Genomic DNA, 23,992 nt, shown 5'->3' on the forward strand with positions numbered 1-23,992 from the left:
GCCTTACTTGGAATTCTTTGATTGAAAATTTGACACTCTCAAATTCATTTGCTGTAATTGAAGTATTTTCGGCTGCTTTGTGTAAGTATTGGTTGGACTACGTAGAAGTGAACATGTGTAAGGAAGAGATGAATGACAGCCGAGCAGGCCATCGAGAGGGTATAAACGACATCAATAGTGTCTACAACCCAGCTCAATCCAGTGGGATTGGTGAAATTTGCATCCCACAGACTGATGAGAATGCAATGTTTGAAGTCACTAGCACAACTCTTCATCATCTCCTAATGAGGGGACTATATGGAGGTTTAGATCACGAAGACCCGCATGAGCATGTGCGAAACTTTACTGAGGTTTGCAGCCCTTTTTCATTCAAAAATATGTCTCAAGAGTCAATTCGGCTGTGGTTATTTCCATTGTCCTTAACCGGAGAAGCTAATAAATGGTTAGCCGAGTTACCAAACAATTCCATCACCTTATGGGATGATCTGGTTATAGCATTTAACACAATATTCTTTCCTCCATCAAGGATGATGAAACTTAGAGATGAAATTCAAAGTTTCATGCGTCGGGAGGGGGAACCCATCCATGTAACATGGGTGAGATTCAAGAAGCTCCTACTTAAATGCCCAACTCATGGGCTACCAAACGATTTGTTACTTCAATATTTCTACCAGAGTCTAGATTCAGTTATTAAAGGAGTGGCTGATCAATTGGTACGAGGAGGAATAATGTTACAACCATTTGAGGTAGCGTCGTTTCTTGTAGATGACATGACTAGGACAAACCAAGCATGGTACACCCAAGAGGACCAAGTCTCTCCATTTCATTTTCAATTAATGCAATAGAAACTTGATAAAGAGAGAGAGAGGGATGAGAAAATCAAGAAAATGTTGACCCAAATGGAAGTTCTACAAGAGCACAGGAAGGGGACATGTGGAGTGTTTAGAGTTGAGAAGGGTTTTTCTTCCGGTTACTCAAGGCCGGGGGAGAATCAAGGTTGGAACTCCCAGAGGTACGAGAAGGGTTTCCACCCGCGCTACTATAGTGAGGCAGAAATCAAGGTTGGAACTATTATAAGGGAGAAGAACAAAGGAGATACTATGAAGATTGGGATGAGCAAAATGATTATTGGAGAAGGGAAGATGATTATGAGGAGAACCATACTCACTCAAGTGAAAGCCCAAAATCAAAAGGGAGTGCAAACAGTCCTCGGGTGAATGACTTGTTGTCACGCATACTTGACAAAGTTGAAGGTTCGGATGATTTGTTGAAAGGGATGAAAGATGACTTTTCATCATTAAACAGTAAAGTGAACTCTCATGCCGACGCCATCAAGACACTTGAAGGACAACTTAGTTTATTATCAGCTTAGTTGAACCCAAAGATAACAAGGGAATGTGACGATAAAGGGCTGGCTGTAGTTACTCGTAGCGGAAAGGTGGCAATAGGTAATGTGATGGAAAATGAAGATGCTCAAAAGCATGAAGAAGGTGAGGGCATGGAGGAACAAGAGTTGCTTATTCATCAAAACCTTGCCAAAGAACAACAAAAGGAAGTGGACCAACACGTTCAAATGCCAAAAGTCATACAACCCTTACGCAAAATACCTCTACCATTTCTCCAATGATTAAAGAAGAAAAATGAAGATGAGAAGTTCAAGAAGTTCTTGTCAGTGTTCAAGACACTATCGATCAACCTCCCCCTTGTGGAAGCATTATTGGAAATGCCGGGATACGCCAAGTTCATGAAAGATTTGGTCACAAAGAAGAGGAGTTTAGATTTTTAGACATTTGAAGTTTCCCATAGTTGTAGTGCAATTATGACTAAGAAACTGATCAAAAAGAGAGAAGATCCTGGGGAATTCACTATTCCTTGCACCATAGACATACTCCAATTCGCTAAAGCTTTATGCGATATGGGAGCAAGCATAAACTTAATGCCCTATGCGATATACAAACAACTTGGGTTAGGTGAATCAAAAGCAACCACAATGAGACTCCTGATGGCAGACCGTTCAATCAAACATCCTGTGGTGATACATTATGACATCTTGGTAAAGGTCGATCGGTTCATTTTTCCGGCTGATTTTGTGAATTTAGATAGTGAGATAGATGCCAAAATTCCCATTATTTTGGGAAGGCCATTCTTGGCAACCGGGAGAGCATTGGTAGATGTTGAAAGTGGAAAATTGAAGTTTCGGGTGAACGAAGATGAAGTAACCTTCAATATTTGTAAATCCATGAAACACCCAAGTGATATTCATTTGGTGTCTACTGATGATGTTATTGATGAGGCGGTAGCTAGTGTAAACCATTTGATGTGCATGAATGAACCCCTTGAAGCTGCACTTGCTTATTATGATGAATCCGAAGTTCAGGGCTATGAGAAAGTAGTAGCTGCCTTGTCAGGATTAGGAAGGTATTTGAAGTTTCCAATCAAGTTGGATATTGACCTAAAAAATAAAGTGAGTCTTCCCGCAAAGCCATCAACAGAAGAACCACGTAATCTAGAATTAAAAGCTCTTCCCTCTCATCTCCGACATGCTTTCTTGGGGGAAAATAACACTTTACCTGTGATCATTCCAGCTGACTTTCTTGAATGGCAGGTGAAATTGCTCCTTGAAGTGTTCCGAAAGCATATAAAAGCTATAGGATATACCATCGCTGATATAGTGGCATTTCTCCCGGTACTTGTACTCATAAAATTCATCTCGATAATGAGTGTAATCCTAGTGTTGAGCATCAGCGGAGATTGAAACCACCAATGCAAGAAGTGGTAAAAAAGGAGATCATCAAGTGGTTGGACACAACTGTGATTTACCCTATTGCGGATAGCAAATGGGTAACCCGGTGCAATGTGTACCCAAAAATAAAGGTATCACCGTAGTCCCAAATGCAAAGGGGGAGCTTGTGCCGACTAGACCAGTGATCGGGTGGAGAGTATGCATGGATTATCGAAAGCTAAATTCGTGGACTGAAAAATATCACTTTCCAATGCCTTTTATGGATTAAATTCTCGACCGACTATCAGAGAGGGGCTGGTACTCCTTTCTAGATGGGTACTCCGATTTTAACCAAATCTCTATTGCACTGGAAGACCAATTGAAAACCACCTTCACCTTCCCTTATGGAACGTTTGCATTTAAAAGAATGCCATTTGGGTTATGTAATGCCCCGACAACATTTCAGCATTGCATGTTATCCATTTTTTTGGACATGGTAAAAGACTCTATGGAGGTATTCATGGAGCCGTAGGGGATACGTTTGAAGAATACTTGGCACATGGAAACAAACCTGGTTTTGAATTGGGAAAAATGCCACTTCATGGTGAAGGAAGGCATAGTTCTCGGGCACAAGGTGTCACAAAAGGGATTGGAAGTCGATAAGGAAAAAATTGAGGTGATTGAGAAACTACCTCCGCCAATTTCATTGAAAGGTGTTCGCAGTTTCTTGGGACATGCCGGTTTCTTCCGGAGGTTCATCAAGGACTTCTCAAAGATTGGACACCCCCTGTGCAAACTCTTGGAGAAGGAAATGAAGTTCTATTTTGATGAAGCTTGTATGTCAGCATTTCAATGCTTGAAAGAACAATTGGTATCCACCCCGGTCATTAGCAACCCTGATTGGCCCGAATCTTTCGAAGTTATGTGTGATGCTAGTGGCATGACATTGGGGGTGGTATTGGGGCAAACATGCAACCAACTTTTTCACCCAATTTATTATGCAAGCAAGACTCTAAATAGTGCTCAATGTAACTATACCGTCACTGAACAAGAGTTGCTTGCAGTAGTCTATGCATTTGAGAAATTCCGGGCATACTTTTTAGGCACTAAAGTGGTTTTTCACACTGATCTTGCTGCACTCCGTTACTTGATGGCAAATAATGATACAAAATCAAGGTTGATAAGGTGGGTGCTACTATTACAAGAATTTAACTATGAGGTAAATGATAGAAATGTTGCAAAAAATCAGGTGGCTAACCACTTATCAAGGTTGGAAGGCAAGGAGAATGACGAGGCTGAGGTTGACATAGATGATTCCTTCCCCAATGAACAAGTGTTTGCAATATCCCTCAAACAAACTCCCTGGTATGCAGATTTCGCAAATTACATTGTGTGCGGACTAATGCCGGATGAGCTAAACTTCTACCAACAAAAGTGGTTCATGTTCGACGTTAAAAAGTATTTTTGGGATGAACCATACTTGTTTCGAGAGTGTGTAGATCATATCATTAGAAGGTGTGTTCCGGAAGAAGAAGCAAAAGGAATTCTCCATGCTTGTCATGAGTCTCCAGTTGGAGGCCACCAAAGCAGTGTGCGCACAACCGCTAAAGTTCTTTAAAGTGGATTTTACTGGCCATCCCTCTAAAAGGATGCACATGAATTTGTAAAGAAATGCACTCAATTTCAGAAGCAAGGTGGAGTGTCTAAAAGGCACGAGTTACCCCTTACTCCTATTTTTGAAGTGGAACTATTTGATGTTTGGGGAATCGATTTCATGGGCCCATTTGTGAGCTCGTTTGGAAATAAATATATATTGGTGGCTGTAGATTATGTTTCCAAATGGGTAGAGGCAGTTGCACTTCCAAACAATGAAGGATAAAGCATTGTCCAATTTATGAAACACTACATCTTTGCGAGATTTGGCACCCCTAGGGCGATTATTAGTGATGGGGGATCCCACTTTTGCAACAAGTGGTTCTCCACTGCATTAAGAAAGTATGGGGCGAAACACAAAGTAGCAACCCCATATCATCCCTAAACAAGTGGCCAGGTCAAAGTGTCAAACAGGGAGATCAAAAGCATCCTAGCCAAGACAGTGAATGCCAACATAACTGATTGGTCTCGAAAGCTCGATGACGCACTATGGGCATATCAGACCACTTACAAAACACCTATTGGGATGTCTCCGTAGCAACTAGTTTTTGGTAAATCTCTCCATCTACCCATTGAGTTGGAACACAAAGCGTTGTGGGCATTGAAAGCTTTAAATCTTGACTGGACAAAAACCTCAAGGGGAAGAGTGGAGCAGTTAAACGAATTGGATGATTTCAGATTCAGAGCTTATGAAAGTTCATCCCTTTACAAGAAAAAGATGAAGAAATGGTATGATGCTAAAATCCTTAAGAGGGAGTTTAGAGTGGGAGACTGGGTGATACTATACAATTCCAGACTTAGACTCTTTCCAGGAAAGCTCAAGTCCAAATGGTCAGGACCATTTAGAGTGACAAGAGTATTCACCAATAGTGCCATAGAAGTTGAGGGTCAAGAGGGACCTGCATTTAAGGTGAATGGGCAACACTTAGACTAATACTTTGGAGAATGCCAGGAGATTTCTTTAATTGAGGTGGTGTACCTAGAAGATGCTTAAGAACATTTCCACATCGTGCCACACATTAAATAAGGCGCTTCTTGGGAGGCAACCCAAGTGTTAGTGTTTTGAATAATGTGTGTTGATTTTGCAGGAGTAGGGATCATAGCGAGACAAAAGTCTTCTTGGCGAGACACCGAACTATTTTGGCGAGCACGACTTGGTTCACCTTATGAATCTAAGAAATGAGACTGAGACTCTGGAATATTCGGTGGGATATCTTCACCAGTCGGCGTATCGTTGATGTGTTTAGGCGACCCGATTTTCCTCGCTCTTTTTAATCAAAGTGGACAACATTCCTCAAGGATCGACTGACGATTCTTTAAGTTCAGTATGCGGATCGCCGAGTTGTTCGGCAATCCACTACATCTTCGCTGATCTACATTCTCTGGGAGTGCAATCTACTGGAACTAAGGGCGATCTGAAGAACATAAGGCGCATCGCCGAAGCACTCGACGATCAGCTTACTCCATCGCCAATTGGGCATTTAGTGAAGATTCCTTGTGACCCTGCTCTACTTGTTTACACACTAGGTTGTTTTCATTTCTTGTAAATTTTTATTTATTGTTCATATTTAGCTTATTTACGATAAATACTCGCTCTCTACCCATATTGGGGACAATGTTGAATGTTTTATTGCTTGGTGTCCTCAGTGAACATCCTCTTCATTTTGACAAAACCCCTTGTTTGTGTTGAATGTGGCTGTTCTTGTGCTAAATTTGAGTATCGGTTTAATCAATACTGATGAATTGAATAGTGCTCTGCTCGAACAAAAATAAATGTGCGGCTATGACGAGACAATTGAAGTTGCATAGACAGTATGTGAACTCTTTGCATCTCGTTGTGACTAGTTAAGTATCAAATAAAGTCTCTTGTAATGAACATTGCACACTAGCAAAAGTGTGGAGTTTTGTTTAACTTTGTTGTCATTGCCTTGTGTGATGAGCTTACCGTGAACCATGTGTGATGATACCTAGAATTTTCCCTGTTGGTCTGGTTGACTAAGTGATGTGAAATCTTGAAATGATCTTAGGTAACGTTAAAAAGTGTGAACCAATTTGACATATACCTCTTTTGTGGCCTACCTTGTGAGTGTGTGAATCTCTTTTGAACACCCTTTGAGCCTTAACCTTTACTTGGAAGAAACTTGATACAAAACATAACCTTTCTTGATCCATTACTGCTAAACGCCTAAGTTGGGGGTGTGGTGAAAAGAGAAGGCAAATCAAGTAAATGCAAAGGAGTCCCATATGCCTATGTTTTAAGAAAAATGGAACCCCTCAATATATAAAAAAAAAAGAGAAAAGAAAAAGAAAGAAAAAGTTGTGGAAATACAAATAAAATGGGGTTTCCAATGACTCATGAAAGATGAATAAGAGATGACTTTTGAGGTTGAATGAAAATGACAAAGAGAAGGAAATAAGGTGTTGTTCATATCACATTTCATGAGAATTTTTAGCCTATAAGCCTGAATGACCATACCATTACACTCAACCGCGTTACAAGCCTTGAAAAGACCTTTTTGATCTTAAATGAGATGAAGCAAAAATTGATTGGAAAATAAGGGGAAACCTATGGGTGAAATCATGCATTGTGTTTATCTTTGTGAGTGTGAGTGTTGATCTTGATTCTGGAACTCTAATTGGTGGAACCATTGAGTGAATATGGAATCATTCATTTTGTGAGGGCATTTGAATACCTTTGTTGAGCTTGAACTTGCATTTGAAGCAAGTATAATGAGCCTGAGATTCTTTGATAATGTGAGCCACAACTTGAAACTTTGAGTGCACAATTGATCCTTGCATAAGTAAGTTGAGACTTTATGTGTGCATTCACGGTTGAGTCTTGTGTAGCACTGTTAAAGACATCCTTTTTGAACTGCTGAACTTGAGCTTTACTTGAGGACAAACAAAAGTTTAAGTTGGGGGTGTTGATGAGTCCGCAATTTGGACTCCTTTAGGGGTTTATTTTGATAGATTTGGTGTCCTCAAATGCATATTTTGTCTCAATAACTGATGAAAACTCTTGAGTTTCAAGTATTTGGAGTTAGAGATAAAGCATGGACACTATTGGGCAAAAAAGAACAAATAAAGCTAAAGGAATGAAGAAATGAAAACCTGATGATCGATGATGTCATTCGGCAATCGCCAATATCATTCGGCGAATCGCCAAATCGCCAAGATACCGCCTAAAGTTACAGAATGCTGGAGCTAAAATGGGGGCGAATTCGGCAATCAACAACCATACCCGGCGTATCGCCGATCTAATCGGTGAAGGACAACTAGGTCGCTAAAAGTACAAAAAAAGATTCAAGCAAGTGCTGATGGGTGAAATGGTAGGATAAAGGGCGATTAATGGAGTCATTCGGAGATCCTGACCTAGATCGCCTAAAGTTATAGTAGCCAGACCAAGAAAAAGCGAAAAATAAAGGTGAGATAAAGAGCAATCAGCGATTCGCCGATCCGTCAGCGATACCTGACTTACTTCGACGAGTAGTCCTGAGCAGTGACACTTCAGACTTGTTTAAATTAATTTTGGCTAGAGAGAGAAATTCATTCAGAAAGTGAAGAAGGAATTACTTGGAGATAACAGACTACCAAAGGGTTTAATGGGTGATTTTTAGCAAGATTTTGAGAGAGATTTTGTAAGAGAGGAGATTATCAATTGATTTTCATCTATAATTCTCATTTTGTACCCAACTATGGGAGTGGTAATTGATTTTAATCTTTTTATTTTTGAGATGAGTGGCTAAAACCCTTTACTTGGGGTTTTGATCGTGAACCAATTGTTGAATTTACTTAGTGGGTGTTTGTTAGTTGCGAAGAATGGTGTTAATTTGAAGTGGGTCTAAGTTGTTGCTGTGTTTCGAGGTTGAATTACGCTACTTTGTGTATCAATTTAAGTGTTGTGCACTTGCTCAAGAGAGAGGTGTGGAACCAAGGTGGTAATCTTAGCGTTCTTAGTAGTGGGTTTCCTTGGTTTCAGCTCGAGAGAGTGGATTTGATGAGGGTAAAGAGCTGGGCCTCTTTTAATTGGTGTTGCAGTTCGAGAGAATTCAACATAGAAAAAGTAATTGTTCGAGAGAAAGTTACTTTATATATGCTTTGACCTACCCACAACAAATTATCCCATTATGAGCAGTAACGTTTATCCATTTAGTTGAGATTCAATAATTGGCTGATCAATTCCCCAAGCTTTTTTCTAATACTTGATTGCTTGTGTTGAAGTGTAAATTTGGATTGGTAGTTAAAACCCAAAATTTGAGATTTGAATATTAATTGTGCAAGAATTGTTTGATTGAAGATATTGTCATTGTACTTTTATTATTGAATTTGAAGGAAGTACTAGTCCCTGTGGGATAGACCCCAACTCACGTAGTTGGGTTATTATACTGACGAACGATCATTGGTATTTAGTATTGGATGAAATGCCTTGATACGTTAATCAGGGACCTAACTCATCTATTTTAATTCCACACTCTTTTTCCTCATTGAGGACACTGCGTTTTTCTATTTGGTGGGGGTGAGAGCATTTATCCCCTTTTGAAACTATTATTTTGATTTGAAATTTTATTTGAGTTGTAGATGATTCTATATTTTGATACATTTTGTAGTTGTTGGTTTGGTTTTGATATATGAGTAAATGGTCATTTTCTCTTATCTATCAATTTCCTTGAGGTTTTGAAATAGTTGTGATGATTTGAAATGATTGAAGAGTTTGTGCACTCATTGTTAACATTCAAGTACCGATCGTGATCAATATCGATGTATTGGTTAGTGATTTTGATGAGAGATATGTTTTGTTGATGTTTTAAGGAAATTCCTATTGCACAACTCTTGGATGATCTTCTAGCATCTTGTGGTGACTAGTCTTGTATTTATGTGAGTCTTGCAATGAACATTGCACACAAGCTTAATTTTGTGAAGTTGTGCAGAATGATAGTGTTTGAAATGCCTTGTATGGTGAGCTCTTACTTGAAATCATGTGTGTAGATTTCTAGAATCTGCCTTATTAGTCTAATTGTTTAACTTTTGGTGAACGCAAGAAATGATCTTAGGCACAAGTTTTGAGAGGAGCCTAAGTTTTCATACCTATTTTGTGACTACCTTATGAGGGTGTGCAACCATTTTGGCACCATTTAAGCCTAAACCATTTGTTATCAACCTTTATTGAAACCTCTTGAACAAAAAATATTCCTACTTTTCAACCCTTAAATACTTTTTGAAGCATTGAATTGTTTGAATAAGTTGGGGGTGTGGTGAAGAGGGAGAAAAAAATCCCAAATGAAAAAGAGAGAAGCATGAGACACAAAAAGTTGGAATAAGTGAGGTCCTCTTTTTATAAAAAAGACTATGAAGTGAAAAACAATTTGTACAAAGTTAATGCCTTGTTTATCTTAGTGATATTAGGGAATAAAATGGGGTTCCCATTGAATCGAATAAAATGTAGATGTTTTGAATTGTTTGAGTTGAGTCTCTCGGTCAAAATGGGAAAGAGAATGAGGAGAGTTGAATTTGAAAATATCAATGATTTGAAAAGGTGAAGGCACTAAGGCACATTAATCATACCTTTACCCTCAGCTCCATTACAAGCCTGAAAAAGACCATTGAGATCTTGGTAGAGCCGGGGGATGTGAGAATTGAAAAATATGGGCAAACCTATGGGATGAAACATGCATGTATTTCTATTTGAGAGAGGGAGAGTTTGTAGTGATTCCTTATCTTTGTTATCGATATGCTTCTTGAGAGCTTGGAATTGCCTTTTGTTGTGAGGGCACTACAATACCTTTGTTGAAGCATAATTTGCATCTTCAATGAGAATTTATGAGCCTATACTTAGATTAATAAATGTTAGTCATCATTTGAACCTTTTTTTTTAGCATATTGAGAATTGCATTGTCTTGAGATTAGCCTTATGTTAGCACTTGCAGGTTGGCTCACAAGAAGCACTATTATATACATCCTTATTGAACTGGTTGAATTCTTGATTTACTTGAGGACAAGCAGAAGTTTAAGTTGGGGGTGCCAATGAGTTTGAGATTTTAACTCATTTGAAGCAATTTTAGTTCAACAATTGGTGTCCTCAATGCCTTTTTATGTCCAATATCTAAGGATTTATTGTGTTTTGGAGCTATGAAGGCTCTAGGACAAGGCAAGGATGAAAACATGCAAAAAGAGGCTAAAACATGGAAAAATCAAAAAATCATGACACTGATGCTCACCAAAAGGCACTCAGCGACTCGTCGAATGTGACAAACCTCATAAAAAAGGACCAAATCCTTGACTCAAATGCTCAAGATAGGTCGGTGAGGAGAATAGCTTAACAGGGACTGGCCCAACTCAATTGGTGGACTAACATATATTTGACGAAAGAGACAATATAATTAAGCCAAACGGAAGGCCAAAAAGGCGAGTTTGGGTGATATTCAGTCACTTGCCGAATGTGAACGGTGAACTCTATCGAGCTCACAAATCGTGGTTCAAACACATAAAACATGAAGCCAAGAAAGGTGAGAAGAAGAATAAGTTAACGAGTCGTTCAACGAGTCGGTGATCACGACTAACATCACCGATGGGGAAATTTGATGGAATTTTAGCTAAATTTTGGGGGATGTATGAATAACAGAAAGAAGAGGGAAAATGTATCTCTTTGCTCATACAATTGAATCTAAAACTTTTCTGGGTAGAGTACAATAGAAAATTCTACTTTGTAGTGTGAGAAACAAGCTTATAATCCATAATTTTTGGGATTTCGAAAGTGGATCTCTTAAATTGAAGTTACAAATCATCAATTTGATGACCGAGAATGTTTTGGTATATATTCTTGTACCTTTAATATGATTGGATGAAACCCTTATTCCGGGGGGTGTGCATATGAAAATGGGTTTTGATTAAATTGACGGGATAATGTGTATTGCTCTGTTTTACTTTGAGTTCCATGGATTTTATTTGGATTCCATGTGTTTCATTTATGAATTAAGGTTGCATACTTAATTATACCTTTATATCTTTGAATATTGCTTGGGAGAGGATATATAAAGTGGGTAATTGAGTTAATGCTTGTATATTAGTTTGAAGTTCTTAATTTATTTGGGAAAGGAATTTGGGGTTTCATTTCCAATTGCTAATATTGCTCGAAAAAGAAGATTTATGTCAAGGTATTGGGTTGTTTAGTTGATTATACATGAGGGTGTCTGGGAGGAATTCTTGTGATAAGCATATTATGATTGAGAAATATGATATGTGTTTGAGATTGAACCAACCTATCCATGGGTAGTTAAGGTTTTTGAGCAATCGCATTGACCCAACTTTTGAAATCGATACCCACTTCTGTACTCTCCTAGATTCTCATTCCGCCTTCTTGTTAATCTTTGTTTTAGGTTATTTGATCGAAATTGGTTACTTTACAGTCTTAATTTGATAATGGGAATTATTTCCACCCTTTTTACCATCTACTTTCAACGATTTGGGATGCAAATTGTCTAAATAATTGAATTTTTTCACATACCACTCCCAGTGGAATTTGACCCCAACCTCATATGTTGGATAATTAGATTGCTAACGTCCACATACTTGCTTAATAGTTTTACAAGTAATTTGAGTGTTATCAAGAACGTCCATAGGGTGGGCGAGAAGGTAATGAGGGTGGCCGTGAAGGCCAAGGTAATGGTAATATGGGGAGAAGAGCGCCGAAACCCAGAAGAGGGGTTGCTCAAATTGAAGACAGAGCTCAGTGTTATGTGTTTTCGAGCAGACTAAAGTCTGAGGCATCAAATGTTGTGATTACATGTACTATTCATATCTGTGACTGGATGGCTAATGTGTTGCTTGATCTGGGTTCTACTTATTCTTATGTGCTGTGGCATTTTATCTTGGTTGAGATTTGATTTGTGATACCCCTGATTCCCCTATCTATGTTACTACCCGTTTTTGAGATTCGGTAGATGTATCGTGATTGTTGTATGTTGTTTTTGGGCCTACAGACTCGGGTAGATTTAGTTATATTGGATATGCTAGACTTTGATGTCATCTTGGGTATGACTTAGTTATCCCCCTATTTTGTTGTGTTAAATTGGAATGCAAAAACAATACTCTAGAGATCCCAATGTGGTAAAGGTTCGAGTGGGAATGGTGTATAGGCCTAAGACATTTAAGATCTTATCACTCCTTCAGGCTTGCAAGCTAGTAGGGTAGGGTGGTTTGGCCTATGTGGATCATATTGGGGATGTTAGTGTAAAGTCTCCTTTCCTTGAGTCAATTCTTTTGGTTTCCGAGTTTTCGGAGGTATTTCCTACAGATCATCCTTGTATGCCTCTGGATAGGGACATAGACTTCTGTATTGACTTGGAGTTCGGCACTCGCCCAATTTCTAATCCTCCCTATCGCATAGCTCCGACATAGTTGAGATAACTCAAGACTCAGCTTCAGGAATTGCTTGATAAATGGTTTGTTCATCCTAGTGCTTCTAATTTGGGGTGCTTTTTTAAAGAAGAAAGATTGTAGTATGAGGATGTGTATAGATTATCGGTAGTTAAACAAGGTTACTATCCAGAATTAGTATCCCTTGCCTCATATAGATGATTTGTTTGATTAATTGCAGGGCACGTCTATCCTTTCTGAGATCGATTTGAGGTTGGGGTACCATCTGTTAAAGATTAGACCCTAAGACATACCTAAGACAACTTTCAGGACCTAATATGGGCATTATGAGTTCTCAGTGATGTCGTTTGGGTTGACTAATGCGCTTGTGCTATTTATGAATTTGATGAATGGGGTGTATGAGCCATTATTGGATTCCTTTGTGATTGTGTTTATAGATGATATCTTCATTTACTCCAAGAAAAAAGAAGAGCATACTGGCCACTTTTGTATTGTTCGGCGTATCTGGGGAAATAGAAATTATATGCTAAATTCTCTAAGTGTGAATCTTAGCTGCCTTTGTTTGCTTTCTTGGGCATGTGGTTTCAAAAGAAGGGGTGATGGTGGATCCCCTAAAGATTGAGGCAGTTAAGAATTGGTTTCGACCTATCTCTTTAATAGAGATGAGGAGTTTTGTTGGGCTTGCTAGCTATTATGGCAAGTTTGAGAAGAACTTTGCTTCTATTGTTACACACTTGACACAGTTGACACAAAAGGATGTACCTTTCGAGTGGTCAATAAATGTGAAGAGAGTTTCCAAAAGCCTAAGGATCTTTTGACTACAACGCCTATCCTGACCTTGCCGGTGGAGGTTTCATTGTTTATTGTGATGCTTCACATTCGGGGGTAATGCCCCTAATGGGACATTTGCATTCAAGAGGACGTCTGTCGATTTGTGCAATGCCGTCACTACGTTTCGGTGGTGCATGATGTCCATTTTCTGTGATATGGTAGAGGATACTATGAAGGTGTTCATGAAGGATTTTTCAATTATGGGAAACTAGTTTGATCAATGTTTAACTCACTTGGCAACTGTATTGAAGATGTTTGAAGAAACAAATTTGGTACTCAATTGGGAAAATTTCATTTAATGGTAAAGGAACAGATTGAGTTTGGACACAAGATATCCGGAGAGGGCATTGAAGTTGATCAAGAAAAAGTGGAAGTTCTTTCAAATGTCCTCCACCAAAGATACTAAAGGGGTAAGACATTTTGTTGGATATGCCGGGTTTTATCAAAAGGTTCATCATGAATTTTTCTAAAATTGCACACCTCTTATTCGGTTGCTAGAAAAAAGAAAAAAAAGTTCATTTTTGATGCTGTGTATGGAGGCTTCACTTGTATCAAAGACAAGCTCACTTTAGCTCCGATAATCATAGCTCACAATTGGTCAAAACATTTTAAGTTGTTGCGCGATGCAATTGGGGTTGCTTTGGGAGAGGTTATTGGGAAAGATGAGTTCCCGACTCAAGGTCATAGAAAAATCAATGTCACGGTTAGGGGAAAGGTCAGGTAGATTGGTAGGGAAGATATCTATGAACTCTCACACAATAGGAACCAAATCAACTGTAGGGCCCTCCCTATGAACATTCCACATATGAGCCAAGTAAGCTAAACACCCGCTAGCTACGAATCTCTAAAACCGAACATGAGATATAACCCTTGTCGACCTGTGACTAAAAGATCCCTACCCCACCTTCGGAGGGATACCAATAAGGTAACCATCATGCGAAGCAATCTAAGACCGCACGGTAGGGGGATAACAAGTCTGTGCCTAGAATAACATCAAAATCAAGCATATCAAACACAATAAGGTTATCCCGAGTGTCACACCTTTAGATAGTCACCAAACATGATCTATACACCTAATCGACTACTAAAGACTCACCTACAGGAGTCAAAACACATAATGGTTCTGTTAGAGTCTCAGAACGCAAACTCAACTAGGAAGCACAATAAACAAATACATAACAGAATATAGAACCCATATCAAATAAAGTTGAGGGGGCTGATCGAATATAAGAATCGTACCTGTGATGATAAAATCTGATGCCACAACCTCCTCTCTTGCTGGAGCTGCATATAGGTGGCCTTAAGCTCTTTTGAACTAGGCATCTGATCTACCTCCTGACCTGCCTCCCTGGGTCCTCCTCGTGCCCCCTGGTGATCACCCCTGCGATCTTGACTTAGGCACCACCTTTAGCCAGAGGTGATACTGTTGAAACTAGTTAAGTTTTTTGTAGAGTAACTGTAATAATCCCTCGTCGGGGACAATCTCTAGACCAGTGTCCAAGCTTGCCACAATCAAAACAACATTGAGAAGTACGACTCTGAGAAGATCAACCACCATTGCCCAAAGAACCCGAATATATGTCACGATCCAAGGTAAACCCTAGATTTGACATGGCATATAAGACCCTTAGATTCCCTACACAAGTCACTTGACATGCATACATCACAATATAATAGAAAGTACAAGAATTTAAATATCATAAAAGTTTGACATAAAAGCAAAAGTCCAATCATAAATTTGAGAAGCCAATCTAATACATAAAAAGAGTGGTTGGGACGTATCCCATACACAACGTCTGAAAACTAAAGATATAAGAAAGCATAGTAAAGGTAACACGGTCCTCAGAATACGAGGACTCACCAAGTCTTCGAATGATCTAGCAATCGCCTAGCCACGAGAATGAGGAGAAGGAGCGTCAAACCCTACATTATTAAACAATATAGGCATAAGTATGCATTAGTACATGGAATGTACTAAGTATGAGGGAAATAATAAAAACATAAACGTGATCATATGAGGACAATTAAATATGGTATGCATGACCATGTTAAAACATAGTATGAAAGCTTTACAGAGAAATCATGAATTATGAACAAGGTCAATGCATCTTTAAAACATAATGAAAGCTTTCATAAAAGTTTTGAAGGTAACTTGGTTCATTTTGTGGGATATTATCCATTAAGCGACATAGATCATGTGAGCTATAACATGTAATTCAGTGTCTTATTCCCACATCGAAAAAAGATGTCCTACTTGCCAAGGTAAGGACCATAACTTATAGCTTAGGTGAATCCACTAGCTTAGTCACTTAAGACTATCCTATAGGGGCATGTAGTTAGGAACACAGAGATTGTTACTAGAGACTTGACCTCTACTAACGAGAGAACCTCCATCTCAACATCCTCTTGGTGCTAAGTAAAATCCCAATAGAATTAGTAATAAACATATTCATATCATCATATTTGGAAATGCACAATTAGACTACCAATCACATCTTAAAATCATTAGAGAGTAGCTCCTTTAAATCATGATTCAACATATGTGGGAAAATCTTTCACAACCATGATTCCATACTATGTGAGTAAACCTTTCACAATTCATGCATATGTGAGAAAACCTTTCGAAATTCATTGATTCTGATATCATAAGTATCCTTAGTTCATTAAACATCATTTCATAAGACATGCATATCTTTCATAAATCATCATTCACAAGTTCATAAGATTTCTTCATAAATTAATCATCATAATCAAGTAAAGGCATGGGTACATATGAAATAAATAAAAAACCTTGTAATTGAATCTGACCATGCATAATCATAATGAAATCTTTATAAATTTGACCCATGGAGATTTGCATGAAACCTAGATGATTGGATGAAATTAAGTTTTGGAGATTGAAATTCTTGGCACCCAATGGATGAATTGAATCCATTGGTGAATCCCCACATACCTTGATAAACAAAATCCAAAAGCAGTGGAGAAAATGAAACTTGAAACCCAAGGTGTTCATCCTTAAGCTTGAGAGAATTTAGAGAGGATGAATGTGGACGGAATGTGGGGTTTTGAGAGAATGAGAGAATGAGAGAGTTAGGTTAGTTTTAGGAGTTGAAAATCAGTAATAGGGCTTAGAATTAAGGTCACTGTAGAACCACTTATTGGGGCCAAAAATTCAGTCAACTTCCCACGAGACCTTTCCATGGCTTGTCAACATTTCTACTGCTCGTAGAATCCAAGTTCAAGTCCAAAATTCCACTGTCTGGAACCTTCTACGACCTGTAAAACCAATTACGACCGGTCCTGTCCACTTGTAGGTCAACTTACTAGATATGAAAATTTCAAAATTCAACCATGATCTTACAACTTCCTTTCTACGGCCCGTACAACCTTCTACAGTCTGTAGATAGGATTCGTAGCCACTGTACCAGTGCCAAGAACTGAACTTTTTCCTTTTCCCTTTCAACTTTCCAATTTCTGAGGTGTTACAATATCTCCCCCTTGGGAACATTTATCCTTGAATGAGACTCAAGCTAGCATGAATAGAGTAGGAGAGAAACTAACAACCTAACATGAATTCAAATATCGACATAATGCACATAAACAAGGAGAAATTAGTTCAAGCTAAATCATAACATCAAAAACATGTTTTTCATTAACATGCATGCATATAGAATATATGATAATGGCTAAAATGCATGAATCCGAAAGAATGAACCACAAGGAACTATTACCTCAAGCTAGAATAAGAGTGGAGGGAAGGAGATGAGGATGCGAGGACATCATATCGAGTTCGAAATTCCCAAGTAGCACCCTCAACAAATTGATTCCTTCATAGAACTTTCACAGAAAAAACTTCTTATATCTAAACTTCCAAACTTGTCGGTCTAAAATCTCAACTGGAACCTCTTCATAAGAGAGACTTTCCTTAACTCAAAAAGTTTCCAAAGGGACAATGGACTTCGTATCTCCAACAGACTTTTTCAACAAAGATAATGGAATACCGGATATACAGATGCTAAATCATTAGGTAACTCCAATTTATAAGCAACTTTACCAATACGCCTCAAAATTTGATATGGGCCCACATACCGGGGACTAAGCTCCCCTTTATTTTCGAATCTCATCACACCCTTCATGGGTGGGATATTCAAGTAAAGCCAATCATCAATATCAAATTCAAGCTCTCTTAATTTAACATGGACATAAAAATTTTGTTCATTTCGAGCCATTTTCAACCTCTCTCGAATAAGTCGATTCTTTTCCATAGCCTGATGCACCAATGATAATATTCAAATCAATCTCTAAAACAAATCCAAAAAGTGAGTGATAGTCATCAATAAAAATACCCAACTAAGAGTCGGGGTCGAATCCCACAAGAAATGGTGCAAGTTTAAGGATCCAATTAGTAAATTAAATCGCAACTAATCTTAGTGTAGTAAACGTCACAAATGGGTGGATGATTCCATCAAATTTAACAACATAATTGCAGTTGCACAATTATACCAATATTTAATGCAAGCAAAAGTTCATGAGATTAATTGACTTTAGGGGTGCGCAGATTGTGTCACGCCTTAAATCCCATTAAGACGGACAGGCACTTGATGCCCTAAAGGCCCGAGAGAACCAACATGTGACCTGTGCTTACTATGCATGTAACTATGAAAGTTTTGTGACAAGTTCACAAGGGACACAACGATACGAACAGACATAAGTAGACCCAAAACTTATATACAAGACTTGTCCATTGAGGCCACAACTTGTTAAGATGCAACTGAACCATATACATAAGTCTACAAAGCCTCTAAAAGATAGAAACCCTTAGAGTAGGTTGGGACAGACCCCGCCTTACCCCTAACTATGATACAATACCAAAAGGAATCTACCAAGGGTTCAGTAAAGCTCCGAAGCAACCTGGAGCTCACCAAAAGTAGCTGAGTGTCGTATGCTCTTACTGATAAGGTCTACTAGAGGGAGTACTTGTGCCTGCAGCATGAAACACAACGTCCCCCGCGAGGGACGTCAGTACGAAAAGTGTACTGAATGTGTAAGGCAACTACATATATAAAATAAGAGATCAAACGAAACCAGGTATCAACGTATAAGTGCATAAATCAGAATAGGAGGCCGCCTCTGTTAACTCTTGTGGGGTCATGTATGTTACATTTTTTTGTCTTTACCTTTATGTGTGTTATGATCTTTATAAGGCATGTGATACGAATGACCAGCTGATCAGTGGTAGAAGAGAATGACCCATGCTAGGCAATTTAACCCCTGGGATGCGGTCCTCAACATTGCACAAATCGGGATCGGCCCATGCTAGGCTTTCGCCCCTGAGCTGCCACCCATAGTTATACAAATTGCTTCACTTAGATTCTTTAACCTTTGAAATTGTTGTTTTGGTGGTCACAATCATTTTTGAGATTTGGAAATACGGAAGAGTAGTAGGAGACATGAAAATAATACTTTAGGACAGTAGCTACAATATAAGGAGCTATGTAACATTAATGCATTACTTGAGAGCTTGAATGACACAATTGACTTCAATTGACTATAGAGTACTGAACGTGTAACTAAGTAATTATGTACACTTAGGAGGGGGGATATTGTTAGCTATTTGGATATCGTACATTGCCACTATGTTTCCTTTACTAGGAATAGAACTTAGGAAATTCACTTATTGACAGTAATCGCAAGTATCATATTTCATGCCAAGGAATATGGAATTGAATCGCCCTACATACCTTATTTTCTGACCAATACCACTGTCACAATTCAGCCTCCCTTCTTGGATGCTAATCTACAATATAAGTCACAATTAAGCTAATGTCAGCAGCTAATCACATTAAGGCCCTAAAAACAATAGCTAACACTTGACGGAAAGTAGGCACATACAACCCTTGCACCAATGGTGAACCACCACACCCTTCTTCTATACATTAATACAACTTCATACATCCTTTTCCAAGGTACCCAAACAGCCCCCAACAACAATACACATAAGGCAGCCACTATCAATCCCTAAAAATCTTTCAGCATAATAGGAGAATAATGACTCAAGGATTTATCACCATCCATTAGTTCTTGATAAATATATACCAAATTCTCCACCCCAAATCTGTATTTAAAGAGAGGCAAAAATGGCAGTAGTCTTACCTTAGTTTCTAGGAATTTATCCTCTAAACTTGTACTTCAAGAACTGAAACTCTCCTTCAAACTTTTACTTGAAAATGGGGCAATACTCAAGGACCTAAGGTTTTCTAGGGCTGCTGTTTGAAGCCAAGAGAGACCAAGAGAGAAACTTAAGAAATCTGAAAATTTTGCAAGTTAAAAATGAAGCAAAAGATCTGATCTTTATCCCTTTAAAAAGGAGGTGTAATGGCCGAATTTCTTGACTAATTTTGGCCATATTTTGTCAAGTAGGTGACCCACCTACTTGGCCCCACCTACTTGGCCTTTTAACTTGGGCTTTTGGGAACCTCAACACTTGTTGGGCCCTACTCCGAATTATTTCTCTATTCATGTCAATTTGGGCCATAATTAATGCAAGTAGGTGGTCCACCTATTTGGACTTTTCACTTGGGCCTTTTTGGACTTAAGACTATTGGGCCTTGGCTATCCATTTTTCCCTTATACTTCTACTCAACTTGGGCCAAATTAATGCAAGTAGGTGGTAGTGCATTTGGCCCAATTACCACTTTACTACCTTTAGCTTAAATACTACCGTCGGAGCTAATTTGCAGTACACATGCTAAAACGTGCAAGGTGTTACATCACCTTGCGAGCTAGTTTAAACCAACACTAATCATATAAGAAGCATGGTCCCTCACCTATACTATAAGGCTATGTCAAGTATCACGTGAATAGAACTAGCATACGCATAATACAGGTTGTTACAGATTGAACATTGATATCACTAGGGTTAGTATCGAATTGCTCAATAAAACTAAATAATCATGGATAGGTTGGGTCATATTTGATAATGGTAATATTCTTTCGATCTCATAACAATAATTCCCGAATTCTCCTTTTGGTTTCATTCATGTGACCTTTATCTCAACCCACTACCTTGGATTTACAATTAAGCATAACTATATTGCAAACATCAAATTAATCACCCACTCATATCTATTTTTTTCGAGCACCAATGTGAGATCGAAGATAAAATCAAGTTGGCCACCTTAATTCAGGAATTATATACATGATAAAATGTCAAATCCATGATTAACAACTATAAAACAGAGCAATTCAACACACCTACTAAGTTAAATCAACACCCAACTCCATAATCACACCCCAAGAGATTGAGATTTTAGTGAGACATCACAAAGTATAAAGAAATTATACCTTGCATGAAATTAGCTATTGGTAACATGAATTTGAGAAATTATAAGCAAACCCACTTTGAATCAACCTCAATTTCACAAATTCAAGATCACCAATTCAAAAACCCATAAGCTAAAAGTGTTTTCACTCAATGATAAATGTTTCTCTCTACAATACTCAGAATGTTTCTTTCCGATTTCCAACCAATTTTTCTCTCTCCTTTGGTATATTTATTGACCAGGGGAAGTTTAGAAGAGATGGGGAAACCTAGCAGCTACTAGTCAGGTGGGGATAAGCTTGCTTCTTCACAAGCCTATCCCCTCAAAAGTTTCCCAAAATTCAACCCAAAACTCAATGCGCTTCTTACTTGGCGACGTTGTCACACCCCAACCCTAAGTGAGGCAGACAAGTACCATATGAATACATGTTTTACAAGTGACCTATGATGTGAAAGTAAACTACTATGCTGATAGATTTACTAATGAGAAGCTTCATATACAACACATGTCGACTAGCTAAACCGATCAATATGACAAGTGAAACGACAAATACAGATGATAGTTTTACAATGTCTGCAAAGCCTCTACTGGAATCCATTACTGTACCACTATGAAAATGCGCATAGTAAAAACTCGGCAAAGCCCCGAATCAACCTGGAGCTCACCAACAACCGTTGAGTAAAAGAGATAGGACAACTCAAAGGGGCAACATCAATGTCAAATGGGGGGTTTAGATTTGTAATTATCAACTACAACGCAGTCAAATTATAATGAAATAACAATATGTAGGGAATTCTTTGGATGTGATCGATTATAAGCAAATTTTGATATATGGGTAATTGAAACTACTAGTAAACAACTAAATATCAGTGAGTAGGCTAGACTATAATTGAAATTGCTTTCTCTCGAACAACTATTCTGCTTCAAGTCATTTCTCTCGAATATCAACAAGCATAGCAATTAAGAACAACCTATAACCTTAATATATCTTCTCTCTCGAGTAAGATAGGTAGGATTGGGTTTAGGATTCACTCTCTTGAGCTGAACCCAAATCAACCCAATACCTACAAAACAATTAATCAAAAGCATTGGTTCAAAAATCTCTCTCTCGAGCAAGATAAGAACATAAAATTAGAACTGCATTCGAAACTACAATTCATAAATTAAACCTCAGCTAATGATTAAACCTACTTCAATATAGCATTTAAACTAGTAATTAGAAATACCCATAAACTAATTCAACCCATAATCACATGATCACACTCCAAGAATTGGGGTTTAGCCGAATATCAGAAAAAGATAAAAACTGTTACCAAATCGATTAGTTATCAATTGGGTAAGAGTAATTCAAGCTTTACAATGCTCTAATTTGCAGAAAATTCGAAACCCACTTGCAAAATCTCCAAAATGTTTCTCAAAACCTTCAAGTCTACTAAGAAACTCAAGAGAAAATTGTTCTCAACTAAATTGGTTCAGAAATTGATACTAAATTAACTATTTAAAATCTAATTTATAGTCGCCAAAAATAAGCCACGAAGGGCCATTAGGCGAGGTAAGTCGGGATCGCCGAGTGGTTCGGTGATCCACCCAATGCTATCTTCTATCGCCTTTTTGCATTTGCTCTCAGCATCTTCAAGTACTGTAACTTTGGCCGATCACTCTTAGTATCGCAAAACTGCTCGGCGATTTTCTGATTGCCCTTTTTCTGTCGCCGACTTGGTTTCTTTCCTCAGGGCTGGCACACTGGAACTTTAGGCGGTCAAAGTAGCCACTCGGCGACACGCCGAGTGCTCTTGGAGATCCTCAGGCTCGCCTTTCTTTACTTCTTCAGTTTGTTTTGTTCCTTTTTGCATGGATTAAGGAGCAAAGCAAACTAAAGAAGTGAAGAGAGGTGAGCCTGAGGATCGTCAAGAGCACTCAGCATGCCACCGAGTGGCTNAAAAGGAACAAAACAAACTGAAGAAGTAAAGAAAGGTGAGCCTAAGGATCACCAAGAGCACTCGGCGTGTTGCTGAGTGGCTACTTTGACCGCCTAAAGTTCCAGTGTGCCAGCCCTGAGGGAAGAAACCAAGTCGGCGACAGAAAAGGGGTAGTCGGCAAATCGCCGAGCAGTTTTGCGATACTAAGAGTGATCGGCCAAAGTTACAGTACTTGAAGATGCTGAGGGCAAATGCAAAAAGGCGATAGAAGAGAGCATTGGGCGGCTCATCGAACCACCAGCGATCTCGACTTACCTCGCCTAATGGCCCTTCATGGCTTATTTTTGGTGACTATGAATTAGATTTTAAATAGTTAATTTAGTATCAATTTCTGAACCAATTTAGTTGAGAACAATTTTCTCTTGAGTTTCTTAGTAGACTTGAAGGTTTTGGGAAACATTATGGAGATTTCGCAAGTGGGTTTCGAATTTTCTGCAAATTAGAGCATTGTAAAACTTGAATTACTCTTACCCAATTGATGACTAATCGATTTGGTAACAACTTTATCTTTTTATGATATTCGGCTAAACCAATTCTATGAGTGCGATCATGTGATTATGGGTTGAATTAGTTTATGGGTATTTCTAATTACTAGTTTAAATGCTATATTGAAGTAGGTTTAATCATTAGCTGAGATTTAATTTATGAATTGTAGTTGCAAATGCAGTTCTAATTTTATGTTCTTAGCTTGCTCGAGAGAGAGGTTTTTGAACCAATGCTTTTGATTAATGGTTTGTAGGTATTGGGTTGATTTTGGTTCAGCTCGAGAGAGTGAATCCTAAACCCAATCCTACCTATCTTACTCGAGAGAGAAGATATATTAAGGTTATGGGTTGTTCTTAATTGCTATGCTTGTTGATATTCGAGAGAAATCACTTGAAGCAGAATAGTTGTTCGAGAGAAAGAAATTTCAATTATAGTCTAGCCTACCCACTGATATTTAGTTGTTTACTAGTAGTTTCAATTACCCATATATCAAACTTTGCTTATAATCGATCACATCCCGAGAATTCCTGTACTTATTGTTATTTCATTATAATTTGACTGTGTTGTAGTTGATAATTACAAATCTAAACCCCCCATTTGACATTGATGTCACCCCTGTGGGATTC

The 23,992-nt window shown here is 38.4% G+C and overlaps 1 protein-coding gene across 1 annotated transcript; it reads left to right on the plus strand.

Annotated features, from left to right (window-relative positions):
- The first annotated feature begins 1,819 nt into the window (after positions 1–1,819).
- Positions 1,820–4,340, plus strand: LOC125858945 (uncharacterized). The gene is made up of 3 exons (XM_049538704.1): positions 1,820–2,686; positions 2,746–2,841; positions 3,333–4,340. Exons 1-3 carry the CDS (start codon positions 1,820–1,822, stop codon positions 4,338–4,340), a joined length of 1,971 nt encoding a protein of 656 aa, XP_049394661.1.
- Positions 4,341–23,992: the final 19,652 nt, after the last annotated feature.

The sequence above is a fragment of the Solanum stenotomum genome, chromosome 3, assembly GCF_019186545.1.
Source record: "Solanum stenotomum isolate F172 chromosome 3, ASM1918654v1, whole genome shotgun sequence".
NCBI classification, from domain to species: Eukaryota; Viridiplantae; Streptophyta; class Magnoliopsida; order Solanales; family Solanaceae; genus Solanum; species Solanum stenotomum.

Excerpts from the sequence above, each read along its gene's own strand:
- LOC125858945 (XM_049538704.1), top strand. The coding sequence starts at position 1,820 with ATGACTAAGAAACTGATCAAAAAGAGAGAAGATCCTGGGGAATTCACT. Across the intron at positions 2,687-2,745 it reads ATATAGTGGCATTTCTCCCG|CGGAGATTGAAACCACCAAT; the intron begins GTACTTGTACTC and ends GTTGAGCATCAG. Across the intron at positions 2,842-3,332 it reads CTATTGCGGATAGCAAATGG|GAAGGCATAGTTCTCGGGCA; the intron begins GTAACCCGGTGC and ends TTCATGGTGAAG.